Source organism: Brachyhypopomus gauderio, unplaced genomic scaffold (assembly GCF_052324685.1).
Source record: "Brachyhypopomus gauderio isolate BG-103 unplaced genomic scaffold, BGAUD_0.2 sc175, whole genome shotgun sequence".
NCBI classification, from domain to species: Eukaryota; Metazoa; Chordata; class Actinopteri; order Gymnotiformes; family Hypopomidae; genus Brachyhypopomus; species Brachyhypopomus gauderio.
This window is the reverse complement of record NW_027506996.1, coordinates 46454-69000: the sequence shown is the minus strand read 5'-3', so window position 1 is coordinate 69000 and position 22547 is coordinate 46454. Positions and strand designations below refer to the sequence as shown.

General features: G+C 46.6%; 1 protein-coding gene across 5 annotated transcripts; it reads right to left on the bottom strand.

The window, feature by feature from the left end:
* Positions 1-13: 13 nt before the first annotated feature.
* Positions 14-18998, bottom strand: uckl1b (uridine-cytidine kinase 1-like 1b). 5 transcript variants are annotated; one of them, XM_076995038.1, is made up of 15 exons: positions 18901-18998; positions 12330-12523; positions 11960-12066; positions 10218-10388; positions 9937-10008; positions 9612-9801; positions 9393-9454; positions 8294-8310; positions 5668-5766; positions 4635-4728; positions 4137-4199; positions 3856-3978; positions 3327-3434; positions 2903-3059; positions 14-2078 (listed from the first exon to the last, which is right to left on the bottom strand). In XM_076995038.1, the coding sequence occupies exons 1-15, from the start codon at positions 18972-18974 to the stop codon at positions 1999-2001; spliced, it is 1611 nt and encodes a 536-aa protein (XP_076851153.1). In that variant the 5' UTR covers positions 18975-18998; the 3' UTR covers positions 14-1998. The 5 variants fall into 5 exon arrangements, with proteins under 5 accessions (XP_076851153.1, XP_076851152.1, XP_076851156.1 ...); XM_076995037.1 differs by lacking the exon at positions 8294-8310 and adding an exon at positions 6729-6748; XM_076995041.1 differs by lacking the exon at positions 18901-18998 and adding an exon at positions 16622-17023.
* Between the last annotated feature and the right edge of the window lie 3549 nt (positions 18999-22547).

Genomic DNA, 22547 nt, shown 5'->3' with positions numbered 1-22547 from the left:
AAGAGATACAGAATAACGTTTTTCAAACTGCATTTTTATGTAATAGCATGAACTTGAAAAAAAACAATACAATATCGATAGCATAAAATTCCAATCTAGGTACATTCGGTGCACACTATTGTGGTTACATTCAAGGACTTTTACTTAAATATTTTTAAAAGCTCAATTAACACAATTGACACAGTAAATAAATAGAGATTTCTCAAGTGATTTTTCTTCCCCTTTGGTGTTGCATTTATATGGTGAATACATTAACAAAGACAATCCACACTGGCCTAAACACTGAACTATGTTGCTTGTATAGGTTTTTGCTCCCATGTGTACTGTAACTAAGTTCAATTACACAGCGCATGTGTTTTTAGACAGCAGCAGCTACACATAAATCAACATTATTCACATAAAAATGTAACTTTCACTTCAGAAGGGAAATGGCAGATCACAAATATAAAAACACAACTTAAATACTCGGATCACAAACGTGCTCAACGAAGTACAATGATGCATAAACATGGGTTTGTAACAGATCTGAAATGGAGTGCTAGATGACAGCTGGCCTAATGCTGGAGCCTAATGCTGGAATTTACACAAAACTGCATTTATCGGAGCTGGTTGACATGCAAACGTTACTTGGTCAGATCCGAACCTTATATGGGAGGGAGAGAGCGAGAGAGAGCCATCTGTATGACTGATACTTGGATGAACAGTTGTGACAATTTCCATTGGTAGGTAGCGATTTGTGGACAGGCTCAAATGTCTTTTTGAGCACGTGCCACACATGGAGAACAACTGAAAAGCAAAAGGTTAAAGTTGATAGCTCTTTAGAATATTTTCCCTATGTGATTTTCATACTATCAGCATAATGAAGTGATTGGCTGGAAACAACGCCTGCTATAGCAGTACTGTGTAGTAAATGACCTTATTGGAAAAATACAGCATTGGGCAAACTGAAAACACCACAAACTGCAGCATTTTGATCTTTTCGAGTTAGCCATTCACGTAGTGCGTGAAGGACAGAGTGGCAAGTACTGTGACATTTGGATTTGGATACATTTTATATTAATTAGATATCTTTAATTTTTTTAGCCATGAAATACATGTTGCATTTTCAGTTGTGATGTTTAGTTATCGTGCACTGGAAACTTCCAAAATGTTCATCTAGTCTATCTAAACTTGCTCAAGTTTAGAGTTCGGCTGGGCTGTCTGGTAGAAGGAGATATAAATATAGCCATGATCTGTTTTGTAGGCCACATGCTTAATTCATTGTTCTAGAAGGATCACCTCAGAGTTAACATTCGAAGTTTGGTCAGCATCTCGTCGCAGGTGAAGCGTAGGGGAAACCAGGGAGTAAAAGAAACAACACCCACTCATTTTCCGACGAAGTGGTCCTTCAAAGAATTCACTTTGTGTGACTGTGTGGCAAGGCAAACTGCTTCAAATCCGCTTACAGAAAGCCTGATTTCTATTAAAGATTGCGGCTGAAAAGACACTTGCTGTGTTTCCTCAAACAAATCTAAAAAATCCTCACATTCAGCTGTGTCAAGGACTACACTCACCCCACCAACAGGACCCCAATCTCCTCAGTGGCTGCAAACACATACAGCTCATAACTTACAGAAATAGAATTTAAAACAGTCTAACATAGAAAAACTATTTACAACACAAACACCTCTAAACCAAAGTAACCGTCATAAAATTTCATAAATACATTTTTATAAAATACCAATGTGCCATATTTTCCAAAAATGTTGAAGGCATATAAAAAAAAAAGATCTGAGAAGTTCTTGTGGTATATTAATATATCTGAGGGTGAGGCCCGTTTGGCCAGCCTAGCAGTGCATAGAGAGCTGCAGTCTCAGCTAAAGTGCTCAGCAGTTCAGCAGCAGGGGGACAGGTGCTGGCTGGGGAGTAAAGGGAAAGCTGGTGCACTGGGCCTGAGGTCAAAGTTGAAGTCCCTCCCAACCCCCGATGCGTCTGGAGTTTGCCTTTCAATCCACCAGCTCAACAGTTCGGCTCATCCATGTCGTCATCACTCCAATCGGGCGGCCCGTCCGTGCCGAAGTATCGATCCCCGAAGTTTCCTGCACAGAGAGGGAGGGAAAGTCCGGTTGAAATTCACAATTAAATTTATTCTTTCCACTTCCTTTGTTTACACTGGACAGGAGGTGACCATGGCGACGATCCCTTGGCGACCTGTGCCCTTCTGACTCATTTTTTAATATAGCAGAAATAAATGCATCAAGTGAAACCTGCCAAGGCTTTACCAAAACTTACGGCCACAAAGCTTTTCATCCGTCAGCTCAGAATAAGAAAAATCTTTCTTTTTTTGGATTTTAACCATCTTGATTGCAAATTCAAGTCTAGATTTATTTATTGTTAGTGATACTGTGTGTACAGTTGCTATTCTACAATTGTATTCAGACAGAGAGAATTAGGTCAATAAAAAAAAAAAAAAAAAAAAAACTAAAAAACATGCCGAATTTTATTTTAGTCACAAAACAACCAAAATGTTATCTTTAGTAATCAGACGTTTGGAGACAACAGCTCCAGTCTGATTACATGCTTACATTCATTAAACTGTGCAATACATATGCTGTTCCTAGATCCACACTCCTAATCTGGAAGCATGATGAATGCAACCTCGGTTGAGTTTAGTTAGAGGTTGAGGGGAAGTAACTGCACGTAAATCTGTTGTCTTGATAAATTTGGGGCATGTGTTTCTAGGCTCCCTTTTTCCACCTTCAAAAAAAAAAAAAAAAGAAGCAAAAATTAATTGTAATTAGGTTAACTCCCCCCTCACGGTAGGTTCTTCACAAGCCCAACGCTCCTATAACACAGGGAACTACATTAAGGCATCCATTCCAGCAGTACGTTTCCCTTTGTCATTTTGATCCCAGCTGCGTACCTATGCCAGGAATGATGTGAAAGAGATCGTTGACCTTCTTGTCAACGGCGGTGGTGATGATTTTGACCTGAGGGAAGGCATAAGCTACGGAGTGGACCCCCATCTCAGCCATCAACAGAGAAACCAGCAAGATCTTCTCCTCCTGGACGTCATGGTCCTACAAGAACATGCGTGCGCGCACACACACAAAAAAAAACATTCATATCACAATGGTAAAGCAACACGACAGAACACTGTATAAAAAAGTAGTATGAAATTAAATGTTAAAGGTCAGACAACAGTAAAGAATCCAGACTAAAGTGCGGGAACTAGTCACTGCTACATATCCAGCTAACGTAGGAGCTGTAGTGTAGTTGAAGCCCACGCAGTCTTAAAGCCCGCCAGCAGAGTTGCCGGGGCGACGGCACTGGGCCCTAAGCCTCACCAGCAACACGCGTACGGCCATCATGGCGGCGGCTCCGGTGGACACGGTGCAGTCCATCAGGATGACGTGGTCCTCACTGATGTCTTTGGGCAGACGCAGGTAGTGCAGCTGCAAAAGAGGAGCCACGCCACGTGAGCGCAACGTGAGCGCAACGTGAGCCCGCAACCTCGCGCCCCGCAACACTCGTTGTTGCACAAGATGTTTGCTTCACATTGACGCTTGGTTACCGATGCAGTAATACGCTGCTTTGATTTAAATGAAACTGACTGATTTGTTGGGTATGACCACAACAGCCTGACATGAACACAGCATCAGAGGTGTTTGTTGGAGATCCGTGCGCTGGGACAGAGGGGCTAAGGCACAACTGTGGCTTCGTACGTGTTCGGAGACCTGCTACTGCCGAGAGGAAACACTAAATATTTTCTAGTGTCATTACACGCATAGTTTTTAAAAGTGCAAACTCAGGTCGCTGTCCTGATTTTCTTCTACCATGTCCTAATATGGTGAAGGCAGAGGAGTGGGGCGGTACCTCGGGCTCTCCTGTGTCCTGATTGGTCTGGATGAGGATCTTGCCGATGCGGACGTCTTTGCAGACGGCGCGGAGCGCGGGCTCCATGGTCTCGCCCGCGCGGAGGATGGACACGCCCGTGATCTGCTCGGCCACCAACGCAACAACACAGACACCGTTAAGCACAGCCGCGACTTCCGGCCCCCACCGCCGACAACGGCGTCTGCGCCCAGAAACAAACGCCAGGCCTAAACAGACAGAAGGAGCGAGAGCCCTGGGCAGCGTGCCAGTTCTCTACTCACCCTCTTTCCATGGAAAATCCTCCCTTCGTAGTCCTGCCCTTGAGGGGTCTGAACAACGTGGACCTGGCGAGGAGAAGACATGCATATCTTACCAATCTGAACCCCCCCCCCCCCCCCCCCCCCAAACTCTAACAAAGCCGCTACGATGTTAAACCCCGTGATAGGTGCCTACAGTAAAATCAAAGACTATAGTGAGCAGAACATGACATTCAGAGCTGTCGAGCTTCTTTTAAGTGTAAAGGTCGCCGGGTGACGGCCGGGTGCAAGTGCTACAAAGGTGTGCGAGGCCTCGTCGCGCCTCACGCTGCCTCTGCTAGTCTGAGTTTCCACTGCGGTGGACCAGGAACCGTAGTTTCCACGTGCAGGGGCAGGGCCTCGAAAACACAACAATGCACCTCAGTCCCGACTTCACACTGCTCACTCTCCCACATCGTGTCTCAGTGTCTGTCCGTCTGTCTTTCTCCACGCCCCCCCCCCCCCCCCCCCACCCCTCCTCACCTGAGAGGGGAGAAAGGAGAGGGCTCTCTCGATGAGGAGCCTCATGAGACGTTTGGAGTAGAAGATGAACTCGTCACGACTCGTCTCCCTGTTCCTGAAAGGCAGCGAGCACAGAGCATCACACACGGCACCCCGGAACAAAAAAAAAAAAAGGTCAACACCACTCGGCAAGGTCACGGGGGGTGGGTTGTTGGGGGACATTTGCGAGGGGGTCATGAATTCGCCTCCGTTTGATTCATACAGGAGAGCTCACTGCAGTTAGCGGAGCGCTTCGCAAGACCACAAAATAATTAATAACAAAAACGTCACGAGCCGAAGGTAAACGTTTAATCGCAACACTCTAATGAATAAGCGGCTATAGAGCGCAGTGTTTAGTGTGACAGGCGGGCCCACCGAACCAGCCCAGGTGAGAGACAACACACATCGCTGTCCTGCTGGAAACCCGAGAAATGGCCGACCACTCGTCACATTTTGTCCATCAAATTTTGCGCCCACGCCAAAGCGTCTGCCGTTTCCTCGGGGCGTGCGGTTGACTTCCTGTGTGGGGCTGCTACTCAAGGAGACACGGGCCGTCCATTTAAAGCCGTGGCCTAATTAATCTCGCCTTATATTTAGAGTACACCGCACAGTCATTTAGAAAGCGAAGCTACAGACCTTCATGAATTTGCTTCAACGAACCACTTGTCTGCGTTCAGGTTCAGCACTTTTAACAGCCACCGGGGCCCATGATGTTTCTGGTGCAAGACCCGACGTCACAGTCGCTTAATTAAATACAATAAATTAGATCGGAAAATAAACACTGTAAAATGTGTGCAGTGATGCTATCCATAATCTACCACCGAGCCCTTTCTTTCTTAACTTTAAGAGTGATTCGGTGCGAAGCTCTCAGGTCGTGCCCCGGAAGTACTTTTGACGATCACATAGAGAACTCAAAACAGTATTTCCAAATTGAAAAACTGGAATGTCAACATAACTATGTAATGTTAGCGACTGGTTGCACAGTGTTAATGGAGAGTGTATTGTGGTGTCTGACCTGATGATGGTGTGCATGCCACGGACTTGCGGTGTGCTCTCCAGGACACACAGGGTCTGGGGGAGGGGCTGAGCTTGGTGGGCGGAGGCCAGTGCTGCCCTGTTGCCATGGCCACCAGAGAAAGGCAGGAAGTGGTCAGTGGACTGCCGCACTTAAATTGCCTCATTTGTGCATGTAAAAGCTCACACACACACACACGTCTAGTTACACACATATGAACGCACACACGCGCGTGTTGTATCAGGCATACACACAAACTTTATCTATAAAACAGATGCTAGGGTTTGATATGGTGAAAATGTTCATCCACACGCGCGCTCACACACACACACACACACACACACACACACACACACACACACACACACACAGTACTTAATCATGTTATGGGGGGGGGGGGGGGGGGGGTAGAGCACTATAGGGCATAATTATTTGTTTGGAGAACAAGCATAACTGCGGCAGCAGGGACCCGACAGTCACTTAAAAGGCTGACCTTTCTAAAAACGCACGCAAAACAGACACGCTTTGGCAAATATTTCAAACAAGTACAAAGAGTGTCTGGATTAACATTATGCTTGCTTCTTAAAAGTTCTGTTCTAGCTGGTTGGCCTCCAGCCATCTGTCTTGTTGCTAAAACAAACCGGAGGCCCTTCGCACCTGAGACAAAGGTTTCATGGTGTATCCACATTATTTCCATTTAGAGCAGGTCAGTTTTTGGAGTGACTGTATTTGGAGCGCTGGTGAATTTTATATTCCAAGCAGGTCAGTCAAAAAATGCATTTTGTCTGAGCATATATTCAATAAAAATGAAGCACCCATTTACAAGCCATGATATTTCACACTGTGAAAACTATATGATTATCATATCACACCCTGCGTGTCCCACTTTTGTTAAAAAACAAACAAAACAACAAACATACATGTAATTATTTCAAAATGAGACAGCATGCAAACTTTGACATGACCGTGCTGAAATCCTCTCTGGAGCGTGAACGTACTACAGGTATTGACCTGCTACGCTAATGAAAAGCAAGCAGAGAAAAATCAGATGCAAATCTCACATATCCCAGCGAAGCTTCCTCTACCGGGGGAGGGAACACACACACACACACACACACAACAGAAACAGATGACAACAAGGAGAGAGGGAAGAGAAAAGATAGGCATCATACACTGTTCATCAGGTGCTAGAGAGTGAAAGGCATTCTGGGAGACAGCGACAGGAGCAGGGCCTCTGCACACACACACACGTCCTCACACACACCCAGTGTTCCACAGTTGCGCTCAACACCCACCGCACCAACCGAAGCCGCTTCGTTCGGGGTCAGATCGTCTGTACCGACAGCCCACATTCAGAATCTCAAGGTTCTTGCACAATTTCAAAATCTAGGGACTGATCTAGTCGTGATCAGCATTTCTCCAACGCTTTGGCGGCTTTAGTAGTTGTGAAGTGGGTGCTTTTGTAAAAGGCATGTGGAGTCTGTGTATGTGTGTGGTGGGGGGGGGGGGGGGGGGGGGTGCTGTTGGAGATGCCACTTATTCACTCTGATGCAAAGGCCTGCTACATCCTGTGTCTTAAGAAAGAAGAGCTGTACTTCCTCCTTCTCTCTTTCTCTGTTTCTCTCTCTCTCTCTCTCTCTCACACACACACACATATGTAAGTTGCCCGGAAAAACTGTCTTTGTAGTAGACATTGGAAACATTTCTGTGGGCAAGATGCTGCCTTCAACAATAGGCATGGTGACGAGCTAGAGTATGAAGAAAAAAAACAGAGAGAGAGAGACAAAAAGAGAGGGAGAGGTCAAGAGTAAGAAGGCAGCTGCTTATTTTTAGACCCAGAACGCAAGTGGAATGTCTGGTTCAGAACAGCCGAGCGTGGAAAGGAGAGCGGCATGCTGGGTAGCCTCTCAGCCGAGCGCGGCAGGCACGGAAATACGCGCCACACCGTCCCAACGCCCCTCGGCTCTTCTCGTGGGGCAAGAAGGGCCACGAAGGCCACAGCTCACGCCGTCAGCAGAACCGGGCCAGCCCTGCGCAACCCAAACCACTGGACTCGGCCAAGTCAATATTGTTGGGAGATTTGCAGGGCACGATCTGTTGTTTGGCATCTTTAGATCCATGCTGGGATCCTGTTCCGTTATGCGGCAAAATTGGCACGTTAGGATCAGGGACCTTCTGCTCGTGATTCTTGTGAAGACGATTACTGAGAACGGCAAGGACGAGCCGTGCGTCTGAACCGGCCGCGGGGTCCGAGCGCCCTCTGCAGGGTGACCAGTGCAGGTGCAGCAGTTTCAGCAGTGAGCTGTGCTTTCATGGCCATGGGTTTAGGAAACACACAGGACAGGGTGACCCCTTGCTGCTGGGTTGAAGCCAGGTTTGCTTTCGCCCCATCGAGTACACCCAAATTAAAAAAAAAAAAAGGTGCTTTTCTTTATCGGCAGTCTCACAAATAAGCATATTCGCAGACGCCGGATTTATACGTGTTGATTGTCTTTAAGAATGCCTTTGTGAGGTCGTCTAAAGGTGTGGTGAATGGGCGGAGCTCCAAGAAGCAGGCGGGAGGCTGGGGGGGGGGGGTGTGTGACGTCGGCAGTAGGCACAGGAGAGACGGCTGGTGCTACTCTACCTGACACTGAGCTCACGCTGTGTCCCCACCGAGTGGCAGAGGGGAGGGGGGGGGGGGGGGGTTGGAGGAAGGGAGAGAGGGAAAGAGGGAACAGTCCGAGTGCAGTGAGCGGGCAAGGCTGACATACAGTGTCCCACAGGAAACACGCAGCCCACAACACATGACATCCTGTTCGTTAGTGCCGTCACACAGCAGGCCAACATTAAAGCAGTTCACATTATACCCACCCCCCAAAACAGGCCCTTGCTAGTACAGCTGCCTGTTCCATCACAGAGTTTGTTGTTAATGAAGCTTTATCATAGCAATATGTGGGAGAAATAACTTATAATATATAGACTATAATATGACTAATACAGCAATAGTGTCTGTCAGACCCTTCAGATCTAAAGGCTTCACTACAAATTCAGTACTGCTCAGATTGCCAGGTGAGTGTTTAGCTCTAAAACAACACATTATTTTAATTAACCATGCATCCTGAGAAGCTACAGCAGGTCTGTGGTCTGCTGGTAAAATCAGAGCTTAGTCAGTCGGCCAAGTGAGGCAGTGCTTTGCCGTGTCTCTCACTGGGTCTTTCAGTGGACGCATTAAAAGGTGCGTACAGCAGAGGGCGCAGTTGAGCATCTCAACTTCCAGGGCTCAACAACCACACTGACTGACAACTCGGTTTAGGTACACCCACTGTTTGAGACCTGTCGCTGCTAGGCTGCAATGTGTACGTTTGGGTCTTTCATTAATGACCCGTTTTGAATGAACATTTAACCCGCAAATACTCTTTTGCATATTTGTTATGCAAACACTTAAAACAGCATAAATACAATATTACTGTTGTGTTTACATACACAAACACAAAAACGCCCCACACACAGGTCATTAATGAGACATTAGCTGCTGACAGATACAGCTAGGGAGCAGGTGCAGCCAAGAGACTCGCTTTATATGGAATTATACAGTTCATATACATTAGCCTATATTAAATAATATATAAATAATGCGAAATAAAAGGTTAGTATGACTGCAGTTCTGAGCCCCAGATGAGGTTAGTGTAGTGCGGACGCCAGACTGCTGGCAGACAGCTCCGCCCCTACAGTGTTCGACTCACCTCCTCCAGTTGACTGTGCACATGCTGAACGATCAGATCAATAGCTACCATGTTTCCACCTCCTACAAGAGACAAGATAAGGGATCAGCGTGCGTGCGTGCGGTATCTTTTCTTCCTATTTGGCTCGTGAAATCCACAATCGGTCCGATGGGCGAGTCGGACCAGGGTGCGTCTGACCGGGGCTCGCCACTCCAACCTCGAGCCCACGCGTACACTCACCGCGCGGCACCACGATGTCCGCCAGCCTCATGGTGGGCTCTATGTACTGTTCGAAGGCGGGCTTGACAAACTTGTTGTACTGTTTGATAACGCCCTCAATGTCCCTGCCACGCTCGGTAATGTCCCTCCTCAGTCTCCGTACCAGCCGGATGTCAGAGTCCGTGTCCACAAAGATCTTCATGTCCAAGAGCTGGAACCGAACACATACAGTCGCATCAGGTCGGTGCAGGAATAATAAGACCCAATCATGCGTGCGCCGGTTATCAGCCCCCCACCAACCTTTAATAGTCCTACAAGTGCTTAACACACCGAGACAGTGTTATACCTTTAGCAGTTCCTTGTCTGCAAAGGACATAATCCCTTCGAATATAATGACACTGGCGCCATAAACGGTTTTCTGCCCCAAAAAAACCAAAAACAAAAGGCATGAAGATTAGTGCATCTATAGAAAAGTATTAGCAAGGCACATTCTGACGTGTCCGTGAGATAAGCGAGGTGATTCTCAGACAGGCCCTTACACCATCGTGAAATTGTGCAGTGTGCAGAGAGAAACCGGTCATTCCGGTTCACGTGTGCGTTAGTGCACGTGAACCCACGCATCCTTACCCACTCTTTCTGTCGGCCGTGCGTGGTGAAGTCGTACACCGGGATCTTCACGCTCTTGCCCTGCTTGAGTTTACGCAGCGTGTGGACCAGAAGCCCGAAGTCGAAGGCGTCCGGGTGGTCAAAGTTGTAATCGTGGCTGGCAGCTCGCATTTGCTCCTCGTCGGAGAGGACCTGGAGAGAACGTGCAGGAGACGGCTCACGCCACAGCTAAACCACAGCCAGGGCCATCGCATGAGCTCGAGGGCAACTGTAAACTCAGGTGCCATGAAGGATCAATCTGTCAGACCGTACTGTAGTAATTACCACTTCTCCATAGTCAATAGAGACTAGCGCCCCCCACCTGTAGAGTGATGAACTGCAGGGTCTCTCCTTAGCTGCAAGCTGCCAGTTTACTTTGGTGCGTTGGTATGTGGTAAATGCTTCACATTCTCTACATGCAAGTTATGTAACTGTAGCACGTTGCCCTCGTCACGAGGAAACCAGCACTCGGAAACCTCGTCTCCGAAACCTCGTCTCCGAGACAGTCACCGTTCCGCCCGGGACAAACTCGCGTTTACACTCACTTTGGCGCAGGAACTGGAAAACTGCGAAGACTCTGAAGTGGATTTGTTTATCTACTGGAGCTGCCAGGAGTTTGATGCATGAGAATAAATAAATAACCTACCAAACCTAAAGCTGGAATGTCTTCTTGCAACAAGTATTATTTTCAACACGGAGGCGTAGAAACGACAATGACAATTAGATTTTTTCTTTCTTTCTGAAAGTGTGAGACTTCTGAAGAGCTGCGGGATATTTTCCACGGTTAGCAATGACACTTTGGTGGTCGTGTCCCTCTCTGGCTGATCTACTGTCAGAAGAGTATAGTACATGAAAGACATGATACCCTCACACCACAGCTGAGGTTAGCCTGACTATAATTAGTTGGGACATACAGACGTCGCCATCACGCTGTCCATCTGTTTTTAAACACAGGAATTTGCCCTGCACCCTCTTCAATCCCTTTTTCTAATTGGGCAGTTGTTGGAGCACCCCTGTCTGGTTCTCAAGGACCCCAGTTTGAGTGCGTTCTGCAGCTCCTGGGCATTAGACCTGTGGCGGGTCCCCTGTTCAGCTTGGGCGAGTGTGATCCTGAGATAAATTAATACTGCTGCCACTTCATCCATGTCTGGATAATCACTCGATTAACAGCAGCACCTCCACATTAACGAGCTCACGATTCCAGCATATGTAGCACAGCGTTTAGCTGGCTCCTTCACATTAAATACTCCTGCCATCTGTAGCCTACGTATTACAAGTCTCTCCACACACACACACACACACACACACACACACACACACACACACACACACACACACATAGGGTGGAGGGGTGTCAAGTGCAGGTGGCACTGAGAGGTGTTTGCACTGGGATTCTTTATCTGTGGTAAATTCCTAGTAAATTCCTGTGTGACTCGAGTAAGAGGGACACAGCTGCTCGCCACGGTCCTGATTACATAACAGTCGGAGAGGGACACGCTTACGCTTGGCTCACACACACACACAGACGTTCTGCATTTTTATGCGAATACAGCATTTACACAATGCGCGTTACACACTCGTTAACAGCAACAGCACATGTAGACTCAAGACTCAAGACGTAGATAAGCAATACATTTCAAATGACCACTGGAGAATAATTAGGCTAAGCTGGGTTTAGAAAGCCGGTCCATCATTAGCAGAGTCAATATAATGATCGGCCTCACTTTGTAAAAGGAGTCCATAGACAGGAGCACCACCCAAGGAACGTCCAAGGCCTCAATGATCTTGCGAGCCACCGTGGTCTTCCCCGAGGCGCTCCCTCCACAGAGACCTGCGGAGAAGATCCAGACCACACTGGACTTCGGCCTTCAGGAAGGTCAACATTAGCCTGGCTAGCCGTCCTGCGCATGTGTGCCTGCAAGCATCTGATCTGGGATCAGCTGAACGGTTGTGTCACCAATGGAAATTCTCACAGTAGTTAAGCACAACACATTAGGTTTGGTTAGTTAAGTGCTGCAGTTAATGAGAAAAAGAGAAGAAGACAGAGTGAGATGTGGTCTCAGCACTATGTGGTCGTAAGTGTGATCTACTCACCAATGACGAAGGCTTCCTTAGACTGGGCGCCATGTTCGTTGTACCAGGGTGGACGTCCGGCTGTGTAGATGGTTCTCTTGCTAGTTCGCAGAAGGGGCGGTTCTGATTTGCATTGGCTGGTCGTTCGTTTTCGTGGCGACAGGCCCGTGTTTACGGAGGGGAGGAGTCTGTCCAACGAGCCTTCCCCTCCACCGCTGGGAGCCCAAGAAACAGAGAGCATAGAAAAAAACTGCAGTCACTTCCTGTGCATTTCCTGTCTATAGACCTCAACTTCCTGAGAGATTAATTGGCGTGGAGGCCGTCCCAAGCCAACGTGTGCGCGTCCTGCCTCGGTGTGCACTGTGCACTGGACACCGGGTGACGTTTTACAGCACTGCTACATCTGTGCGTCATGTTTTTAATATCATATGGTTTCGTTTAAAGAAGACAACAGTCATGCTTTATCATTAAAATGTTATCCAGAGAGGATTTAACTCAAATAATAATAAAAAATCCTCATAATTCGTATGTGGTGCAAGCAGGTCAGACAGCAAGAATATGACCATACTGGAATATTTTAGGGTTTAATCAAACAAATTTTGCATATATAAGAAATATTGCTGCCATCACTAGCAATGAAATCATTAGTGACAATTTTATTATTATATATACAGTATATATGTATACCACACACACACACACACACAAATAAACTACTGTGACCAGGGTTAAGATTGCATCGGCAAATGCTTTTTGGATCACGTGAGCGCCATTCATTAGGAGCGTCCTAGGTTGGTTAGGACAATAAAAACACTCAAATTTCAGCTTTCTGCCATATCAGTATTCCAAACGCCAGCCCTGTGATAATGATTAACGAATGCTGTACTACTGTGTAGACCCAACGCCATGGCCACCACAGACAACAGCACTCTCGTCCAAACTGACCCGGAACCACTTCCTTCCCCCAGACGACCCGCTTGGACCGAAGGTCGTCGGAACACCCCACGGTCCGCATACATCGCTCACTCCGGCAAGGCTCAACTGTGCAGATGGAGGTCGACACCACAAGCAATAAGACTGGAGTTGAGGAAGGAGAAGACCAAGCGTCCACCTGGCTAGGGTGTCCGGGGGGGTGACTGTCATGGTGTCATGGTGACTTTGAACACAACTGACTGTGTAAAGGTCCTGGTGGTAATGCACCCGCTGGCACGCGCCACTCTAACGCGTGGGGCATCTGCGGCAGTAAAACCGCGTGTCCAATGGGATCAGGGCAACCGTGTGACGATTATCGAACTCCTTTAGGACAGACATGTATCTGATGTCAGCTACCAACATGGTGGTTGTTGATCTGGGTGCCAGACCTTAAAGTCAAATCGATGGGCTCCATTGTTGATGACAATGATGGGGGTGGAGTTAAGGATCAGGGTGGAGGGGACGTGGTGGAGCAGAGTAGGGGCGTCACTGGGGGAAGTACAGGTAAGGGTTCTACTGCTGGACAGGACAGGTAAGGGTTCTTACTGCTGGACAGGTAAGGGTTCTACTGCTGGACAGGACAGGTAAGGGCTCATACTGCTGGACAGGACAGGTAAGGGCTCTTACTGCTGGACAGGACAGGTAAGGGCTCTTACTGCTGGACAGGACAGGTAAGGGCTCTTACTGCTGGACAGGACAGGTAAGGGCTCTTACTGCTGGACAGGTAAGGGTTCTTACTGCTGGACAGGTAAGGGCTCTTACTGCTGGACAGGTAAGGGCTCTTACTGCTGGACAGGTAAGGGCTCTTACTGCTGGACAGGTAAGGGCTCTTACTGCTGGACAGGTAAGGGCTCTTACTGCTGGACAGGTAAGGGCTCTTACTGCTGGACAGGTAAGGGCTCTTACTGCTGGACAGGTAAGGGCTCTTACTGCTGGACAGGTAAGGGCTCTTACTGCTGGACAGGTAAGGGCTCTTACTGCTGGACAGGTAAGGGCTCTTACTGCTGGACAGGTAAGGGCTCTTACTGCTGGACAGGTAAGGGCTCTTACTGCTGGACAGGTAAGGGCTCTTACTGCTGGACAGGTAAGGGCTCTTACTGCTGGACAGGTAAGGGCTCTTACTGCTGGACAGGTAAGGGCTCTTACTGCTGGACAGGTAAGGGCTCTTACTGCTGGACAGGTAAGGGCTCTTACTGCTGGACAGGTAAGGGTTCTTACTGCTGGACAGGTAAGGGTTCTTACTGCTGGACAGGTAAGGGTTCTTACTGCTGGACAGGTAAGGGCTCTTACTGCTGGACAGGTAAGGGCTCTTACTGCTGGACAGGTAAGGGTTCTTACTGCTGGACAGGTAAGGGTTCTTACTGCTGGACAGGTAAGGGTTCTTACTGCTGGACAGGTAAGGGTTCTTACTGCTGGACAGGTAAGGGCTCTTACTGCTGGACAGGTAAGGGCTCTTACTGCTGGACAGGTAAGGGCTCTTACTGCTGGACAGGTAAGGGCTCTTACTGCTGGACAGGTAAGGGCTCTTACTGCTGGACAGGTAAGGGCTCTTACTGCTGGACAGGTAAGGGCTCTTACTGCTGGACAGGTAAGGGCTCTTACTGCTGGACAGGTAAGGGTTCTTACTGCTGGACAGGTAAGGGTTCTTACTGCTGGACAGGTAAGGGTTCTTACTGCTGGACAGGTAAGGGTTCTACTCAATATCTCAATCAGACGAGACAGAGACGACACACAGGTGAGACAAAGATAAACGACCAAAACCAAACGTGACGCTTGGTAAACAGGCCACCTGAAAAACAAATTAAGTGGTTGAAGCCAGCGTGGACGTTGGACGATTTGCGTCCAACACCTGATGGACATTCAAAACTTGAACTGAAGAATTAGACTTTGAACGTCCCATCAGGTCTGTGGAGGGTGAGGGTTTAAAGGGCAGCCTGGGCGATGTGGGGAGATTTGTTTACGCACATGCATGCGCACGCCAGCTTTTCTGGAAACGTCCACCGTAAGCACAACACAAGAGAACACAGCAGGGCCGTTTGTCCCGCCGTCACGCTGCTCTCTTCGAGCCCGTGTGTCAACATTCTTCACCAGATCTTCACTCGTTTTCTTTCGCTTTGGACAATTTGTTTTGCACTCAGACAAGGCAGGTCGACCCGACTCGCTCAGGACGGCGATCACTGACGTTTCCAATGTTCACGGAACTTCAAGCATCAACAAAAATGTATGGGCAGGAGTTGACCTGCCCGACTGTATTCATTCAACAGAACTACGCATGTGAGATTAAGGTTCTCTCATAGAATGAGCACTAATCATTTCAACGCAACAACGCTACATGTACTACAAGAACATTTACTGATGCTACAAGATTATGATCATATGGTAGCAATAGCAGAAAACTAAAAATCCTGATGGATTAACTCACTGTATCTTGTGGTGTTAATCACAACAACAAGGTTGTTTCTTGATGTGCCAACGATGTTCTCATACAGTACACACATACACCAAGTTCTCCATCAGTACATCCAGCTAAATCACAAGGTAGGTTGCGAGGTTGGTTTGTCTTGGCCAAGGGATCAGACGCACTTACAGAAGCAGACGCGTGAGCCACACGTCCCCGGCAGAAGGGATTAGAAAGTGCGCCATTGGAAGAGTACGCCACGACTTCCCCACTGCGTTCCTGAGCGGCGAAGCGACTTCGGCAGTTGTGGGTTCGGCTCGCCTCACGGTTTACAGGATCCTGAAGCCTTTCAGAAGGTCTCAGTGCAGTCTGCAAGCACCCCGATCTTCGACTAACGTGGATCACAGTGAGCAGGCCACAATTCATGTGGACGAGTGGGTTTATCTTATCCGTAGAAGACTTACTTGAGCTCAGGTGTGCGACGCTATCTGTACAACTAAAGTATAATGAGAAAGTGATAAAAGATTAGGTTGCTTACAGTGGACCCTGCCCTTGCTCCGAAAGGTTCAGGAGGCCACTGTTGCAACAGTGATCCTTAAGAAATTCAGACACACACGCGCACACACACACACACACTTGTGCCACCAACGTAAAGCAAACATTCTCTACGAAACCCTTCACAACTTCACTGCTCACCCACCGTCTCGCTGCCGAGCTCAAAGTGCAAGAGGTGCACTGCTGATGAAGTAAGACCCGTAAACAAACCGCTTGACCAGAGATGCAACACGCTGTCCTTCAGGGCTTCCAAACACCAAACCAGGGCAAAAAAAAGAACGAGACCGAACGGGTTCGGAGCAGGAGCCACCAGACAGACGTACGCCAAAGGGGACCAGAGCTAGGAAGGATGAGCCGTGCCAGAGTGTCAGCAAGCAGAGGGTCTTACCTGCCATCTGCCCTCAGAGTCCAGCAGCCTGAGATCCTGGCTCCAGAGTAGGCTGGGAGAGTGTTCATGGTGAACGCCCCACGCGGAGGAGAAAGAGCGTCTCGGGGAGGACGGGGCTTATATACGAGCCCGCTACCCTGGGGGCAGCGCGTACGGGCGCATGCACACGCACCCAAACACACGCGCGCGCACACGCTCACACACAAACAGCCGGGCGCAGTGCTAACGGCACTCGCGCCCTCCCCGGCGAGACGCTGGCGTGTGAGCGAGAGAAGGGGAGAAACGGAGCGAGAGAGAATAGGAGGGAGAGGGAGGCGGAGCAGGAGAGAAACCAAACCAGGGCTGTTTTGTTTTGGTTTCCTTGTCACCGGCGGTAGGAGACTACGGCCGCTGTAGGAGGGGAGTACTTCAGAAACGAAACTGCTGCAGAGTCTAACTCTCCACCCCCTCCCTCCCTCCCCACACTCTCCAACTCTCCCTCCCCTCTCTCTGTGTGCTCTCATGCCAACAAACGTAAGAGGATAACCTATCCCCACAAATTCTGTTGGCTAGGTGGTATTAATAGCTGTAGGTTGGAGTGAGTGAGCAGAAGCCCCCCCCCCCCTCCCCGTCAGCAGCATACACCCACGAACCACAACCCCCCCACCCCAAAGGGAACACGCATCTGGTCACGGCATTCACTGTCACAATGGGCTGCTGCAATAAGCTACAGCACTTGGTACAGGCGAGAGAGAGAGAGAGAGAGAGAGAGAGAGAGAGAGAGAGAGAGAGAGAGAGAGAGAGAGAGAGAGAGAGAGAGAGAGAGAGAGAGAACACAAGGGAGAAAGGCCACTATGGCAAACCAGTCAGAAGTCATCATGTCTGTACGTGCCTCACGCCCTGTGTCTATGGAAACAGACTGCCACCTTAACCTCCCTCGCACCTACATCCCTTCAGCCAGTGTCTCCCTCAGGACAGTGTACCCATATACCCTCTCCTGGGACACACACACACACATATAAACACACACACGGACACAAACAGCATGATGAAACCTTGCAAACTGCACCTGCTTCCAGTAAGGAACAGGATCTTAACCCACTCTTATATTGCCTTCACTGACACCATCATAAGTTCATGGTTTCCCTTTTTTATAGGTCTCTTGAATATTTGTAAAATAATTATAATAATCTGGAGTAACTTCATTAAACTCCCATCTAAGCTTCCAACATATCAACTTTAAACAGGTTGCTAAGGCAACTAGCTAAGCCATTGTGGGAAGGTAGTTTGTGGAAGCGAGCCCTCGTGTATCGGTGCTAGACTGCAGGGGAGTGGTCCGGTTCACAAGAACAATATGTTCTGTACAAACGCAGGAAAACTTATGCAAACGCACTAAAACATGCAGGTATACAAAATCTCTCTCTCTCTCTCCCTCCCTCTTTCCCTCCCTCCCTCAAAAGCATGGTAGTAACTCACCTTCACCAAAAGGTCAATATTATGGTCTGTATGTCAAACACCCCTTCCAGCTATTTTGGGGCTCAGTACATACATGTTCAATATACAACCGATGAACAGGGCACTTTACTGTCCCCAAAGCAGCTACCTTCAAATGGGACACACACTCTCTACATACAACACAATTTACAGCCATGTCCTGAAATATAGTGCAACTTAAATAAGAGCTCTATAGAAGTAAATAAGTTTTTTGGTCTTTATCAATTCCAATTCTGGGCAAGGGACCTGTGGAATACTGAGTGAAATAATGCACAGTGCTAACTTTAATTAGAGCACAAGTCTCGTGTAGTAAGGACATTACACCCTCTTGTGGTAGTGAGTGAGTCCAGTCCACACACGAGGCGTTTACACAATACACACGCTGCTCGTCGACATTATGTGTCGTCTAAACACAGCAGCTTCACTTGTAGTCGCGATAACAGAGTTCGTCATATCTCATCTTCTGGGAAACACCGGTGTCTAGAACATACGAAAGTGACGTCCATTGTGAATATGATGTTATCAGGTTCATAACAGTGCATGTAATAACTACGTAGTGCGAAAAATGCACGGTGCACGCACGGGGTTTAAACGGGCTCTGCTTGTTCTGGGTTCACTAAACACCAGCGAACTTGTGCTTTAGGGGAGAACAGTGCACGTGCCGAACGGACTCCAAAAGGGTAGAGCGCGCGACAGGTTAGTGCGCGCGGGGAAGGCTTCGACCCTAATGTCGGCTAAACACAGCTAATAGGACGATATACGTTATAGTTCTTTAGTTTCCGTTTCTTGGGCTGCCGTAAATGTACCTTGCGTTTCGCACCGACGACTTCTCCGCGAACTCCATCGCTGGGAGCCTTCCTTCTCGGCACACGGCGGACATTGTTGGGTTTCCTATTTGACAGTCAGCTGTGTCCTACGTCATGCTCCTCGTCTTCCTGGTCTATGTAGTTTTTTCACCTTAGGCTCGTTCGTGACTTCAAACCCAGTGTACTTCAAGTCCCAGAAATCTTTTGATCAACTATGCATCATCTTTAGCTCATCAAATGCTCATACTCATATAAGGTGATGATAAAACTAGGTGACTAATGTCAAAGATGGTCACCGTGCCAAGATCCGTCAGTCTTTCAATGTATATATTTTACATCATAAAATCAGACGCCTTTTAGTCAACAACATTTTATTAATCATTGGAGGGGTACTAATGCACAGTTAATACAATTTTGAAAAAGGAATGATAATAACAGTTTAGATTCAGAAGTGCTGACAACCTAGATAAAAACGTTTGAAGAAGTTTTTGTTTAGACTGTTACTCTCATAATTAGACACCTGTTAATAGTCTTTGTAACTATCATTTTAATAAAACATCTTTTGACCTTCAGAGGACTACTTTTTAAGTGCTTCTGTTAATAAATCAATCTTTCTGTCCAATTTTCCGTTATTACTGCCAATTTTAAACTTATATTATTTATAATCAAAGGGATCTGTGTGTTGAATTTTTAGTTCTGAAATTGTTATTACATATGAAACAAGCAATGAAAAGAAAACCTATTTTAAAAAGTTGAAAGGGGATGTCTCTGTCTAGATCCCCTCAGGTACAAAAGCCACACTGCACAGCCAAGATCACCAAAATCTCTATTACCACTCCAACACTTCAAATTCAAGCCTATTTCATGGGATAGTAAGTGCACTAAATACAGAAAATCCACACTCAACTTGCGCATGCGCACACACACACACACACACACACACACACACACACACACACACACACGCATATTGACGCACACTTTTGTTTTAAGAAAGGACATTTTCAACATGTACTTTAAACTGTATAGAAAAGCATAACTATAATGAAAATTATTAAAAGGTGGGCACAAGGAAAGAAGCAAACAAGCAAAAAAAAAAAAGTATATACGATTTGCAATAAGCTTTGGAAATTAAACTCTAAACAGTGCCTTCAACTCCAAGATGATACATATAGGGATTAAGTTGTATTGCTGTCAATTTAAATTAAAATCTGTTGCCATATTATAAGCCCAAACCGCTGCATATGTGTACACCACATAATCTAGGAAGACAGATTGTTGAACTGAAGACATAACATAATATCCCTACAGAGAATTACCATGCCGACCGTTACATCACTCAGTATGACAAAGCAAATAAACAGTATTTAGGAACATGGCAAAAGATACATTCGACAAGACACCATTTCAAAACCTAAGGTGTGCTCCTCACCTACGTTACAACAGCTTTGGAGAAACAAGATAGCATGTGCCTACTGGCTGCCGTTTTCTAGTAAACAACGTATGCCGTAATGTTCCAAAACTCTTTGACCAAGCGGCATTACATGCGTAGACTAATGCCGCGTGGCCCTTTCACCAAAAAGGTTCTTTCTATGACATTGAGCTGAAGCCGAACCAAACAGCAGCCAATCAAATGTTGTATACTGTTCCATGAGTGCAATATGGAACCACAGTGTGGTACCAAAGCCACAGAACAATCTTATAAATTTGTATTAATTTTATTATTATTTTTAAAATGAAATTCCCTACGGTATTACATGTCCATATAGTAGGGCTTGATGGCAAAATAGACCGACAGGTTTACGTCCCACTCAAACAGTCCTTAAGGTAGAACGGCTACTAGCACCTTTTGCCTAAGCTTGACATTTCAACCCTAGTGTACTCAAAACAGTATGAGATTGCTATTAAGATTATATTTACAAGAAAGTATAAAATAAACTTGGTGTGCCACTTTGAGTGAGCTTATTACATTTCGCTCAATAGACATTGTATAAATATACATTTAATAATTTAGCATTTTTCTCTATTGGCGACCTATGGTCAGATAATAATTCGTATGGCAATTTGTTCATGGTTTCAAGTACCTCAGTTAGAATAATCTGGGTCTTCGAATAAATAGTCATCTTTTGAAAAAAAAAAAATTTGTTTTCCTTTCAATCCTCAACATTGTATACAAACTAAGGAAGACACGCTGCTTCCTTAAGTCACCTTCGCAGGGACACTTATGGCTTAATAGTTTAATTTTGTCTCGCATTTGACATGTTTTATACACTGGGACATGGAGGACTAGCAGGCCTTGCACCCAGCGCTATGTCTCCCACACAGTGGAAGCTGACAGAAGATGCCTCTTCGTGCAGGTCTGAGATCAGCTTAGCTGTTGCCCTTGTACTGGTGCCGTTTAGGATCCGGGCAGGGGGGGGCGGTGTGTCCCAGAGCACTAAAGGACACCCTCTAACTTTAGCCACTTGATTCAGGTCGAGGTTATGGGGAGTGGAAGCTTAACAGTGCCTGCAAAGTGCAAGATAAGGAGGGGGGGAGGGGAAGATGGGCTAAAGTGCAAGTTGAGTATTTTTTCCCCTTTAATAGGCCTTAATCAGAATGTTGGGACTAGTTAATGTGCAGGATCATCATCAGACATCAGACAGAGTTGCGGTGTATCCTCTCTGATTTTCAGCCTCGGTTCTGATGTTAATCACTGAAATCCTGGACTAATAATCCTGACTGTGCTGATCAGTGTGTTCCAAACCCATTACTGCCCACAGGGTCAAACAATCTCACTATTGCATACCGTCACTGAGGTCTCCATGTGCAGTCTATATGCATTAAGCTTTAAACTGCTCCATGCCTCAGAGTGAATTAAAGAGATGTCGGGGACTTTCTATAGAAACTATTTAAATCCCTAGACAAACCAGCTCAGGGTCATATACTGAACACTTTTCATTTTGACAAAAGATACAATAATTATTTACCTTTATATATCTAGCTGAGATAACTGAGCATATGACCTCTTTTATAAGTAAGAAAAGAAATTTAGTAATTTTTGTGGTCAGGTGCTCATTTATGAACTGCAGTAAGTGTATGAAATCTTAGTTATGATTTTAGCTTGAGTATGCACTAATGACATCACAGATGTCAATGGGGATTATTATATATTAGAGAAGCTTGGTCATTTCTTGCTGTTCAGGATTTATATGATTCAGGTTAAACCTTGGAAGTCATTCTACTCAAATTATATTTATGTGTGAACTGAAAAGTCCTTTTCAATCTAACTGCCTTTTTAAACTGGTAACTTTGATAAAATAAGAGGACACAATATTAAAACAACCTTTTTCCAAGAAGCTGTGGGTTTTAACAATGACCTAAGACCAACTGTTGTATAGTACATCTACTGGAAATAGAGAAAGAGTTACACATGGGTGCAAGATTAGTCCTCTTATGACTCTGAGCAAGAGACTAGACACAAATCACAGAAGCAACACTATTGCACTGTAAGCAGACTGTTCCAAAAGCTATCTAACTCTGCCCACCACCCACAATCCAGCTGCCTTTAACAGAACTAACCCCACATGAAATGATGACCACCCAAAAAACAAAAAAGAAACTGAAGGAAACAAAAAAAGAAATATTTGACCAACTTTGCTGGGAAA

Bases quoted from the DNA above. Each gene is read 5' to 3' on its own strand.
- uckl1b (XM_076995037.1), bottom strand. From the start codon at position 18,974: ATGTCCGCCGTGTGCCGAGAAGGAAGGCTCCCAGCGATGGAGTTCGCG. The intron at 12,067-12,329 runs GTGAGTAGATCA...TCTTCTCCGCAG, and splicing joins TAAGGAAGCCTTCGTCATTG to GTCTCTGTGGAGGGAGCGCC. The intron at 5,767-6,728 runs GTGAGATTTGCA...CCATGGCAACAG, and splicing joins AGGAAGCTTCGCTGGGATAT to GGCAGCACTGGCCTCCGCCC.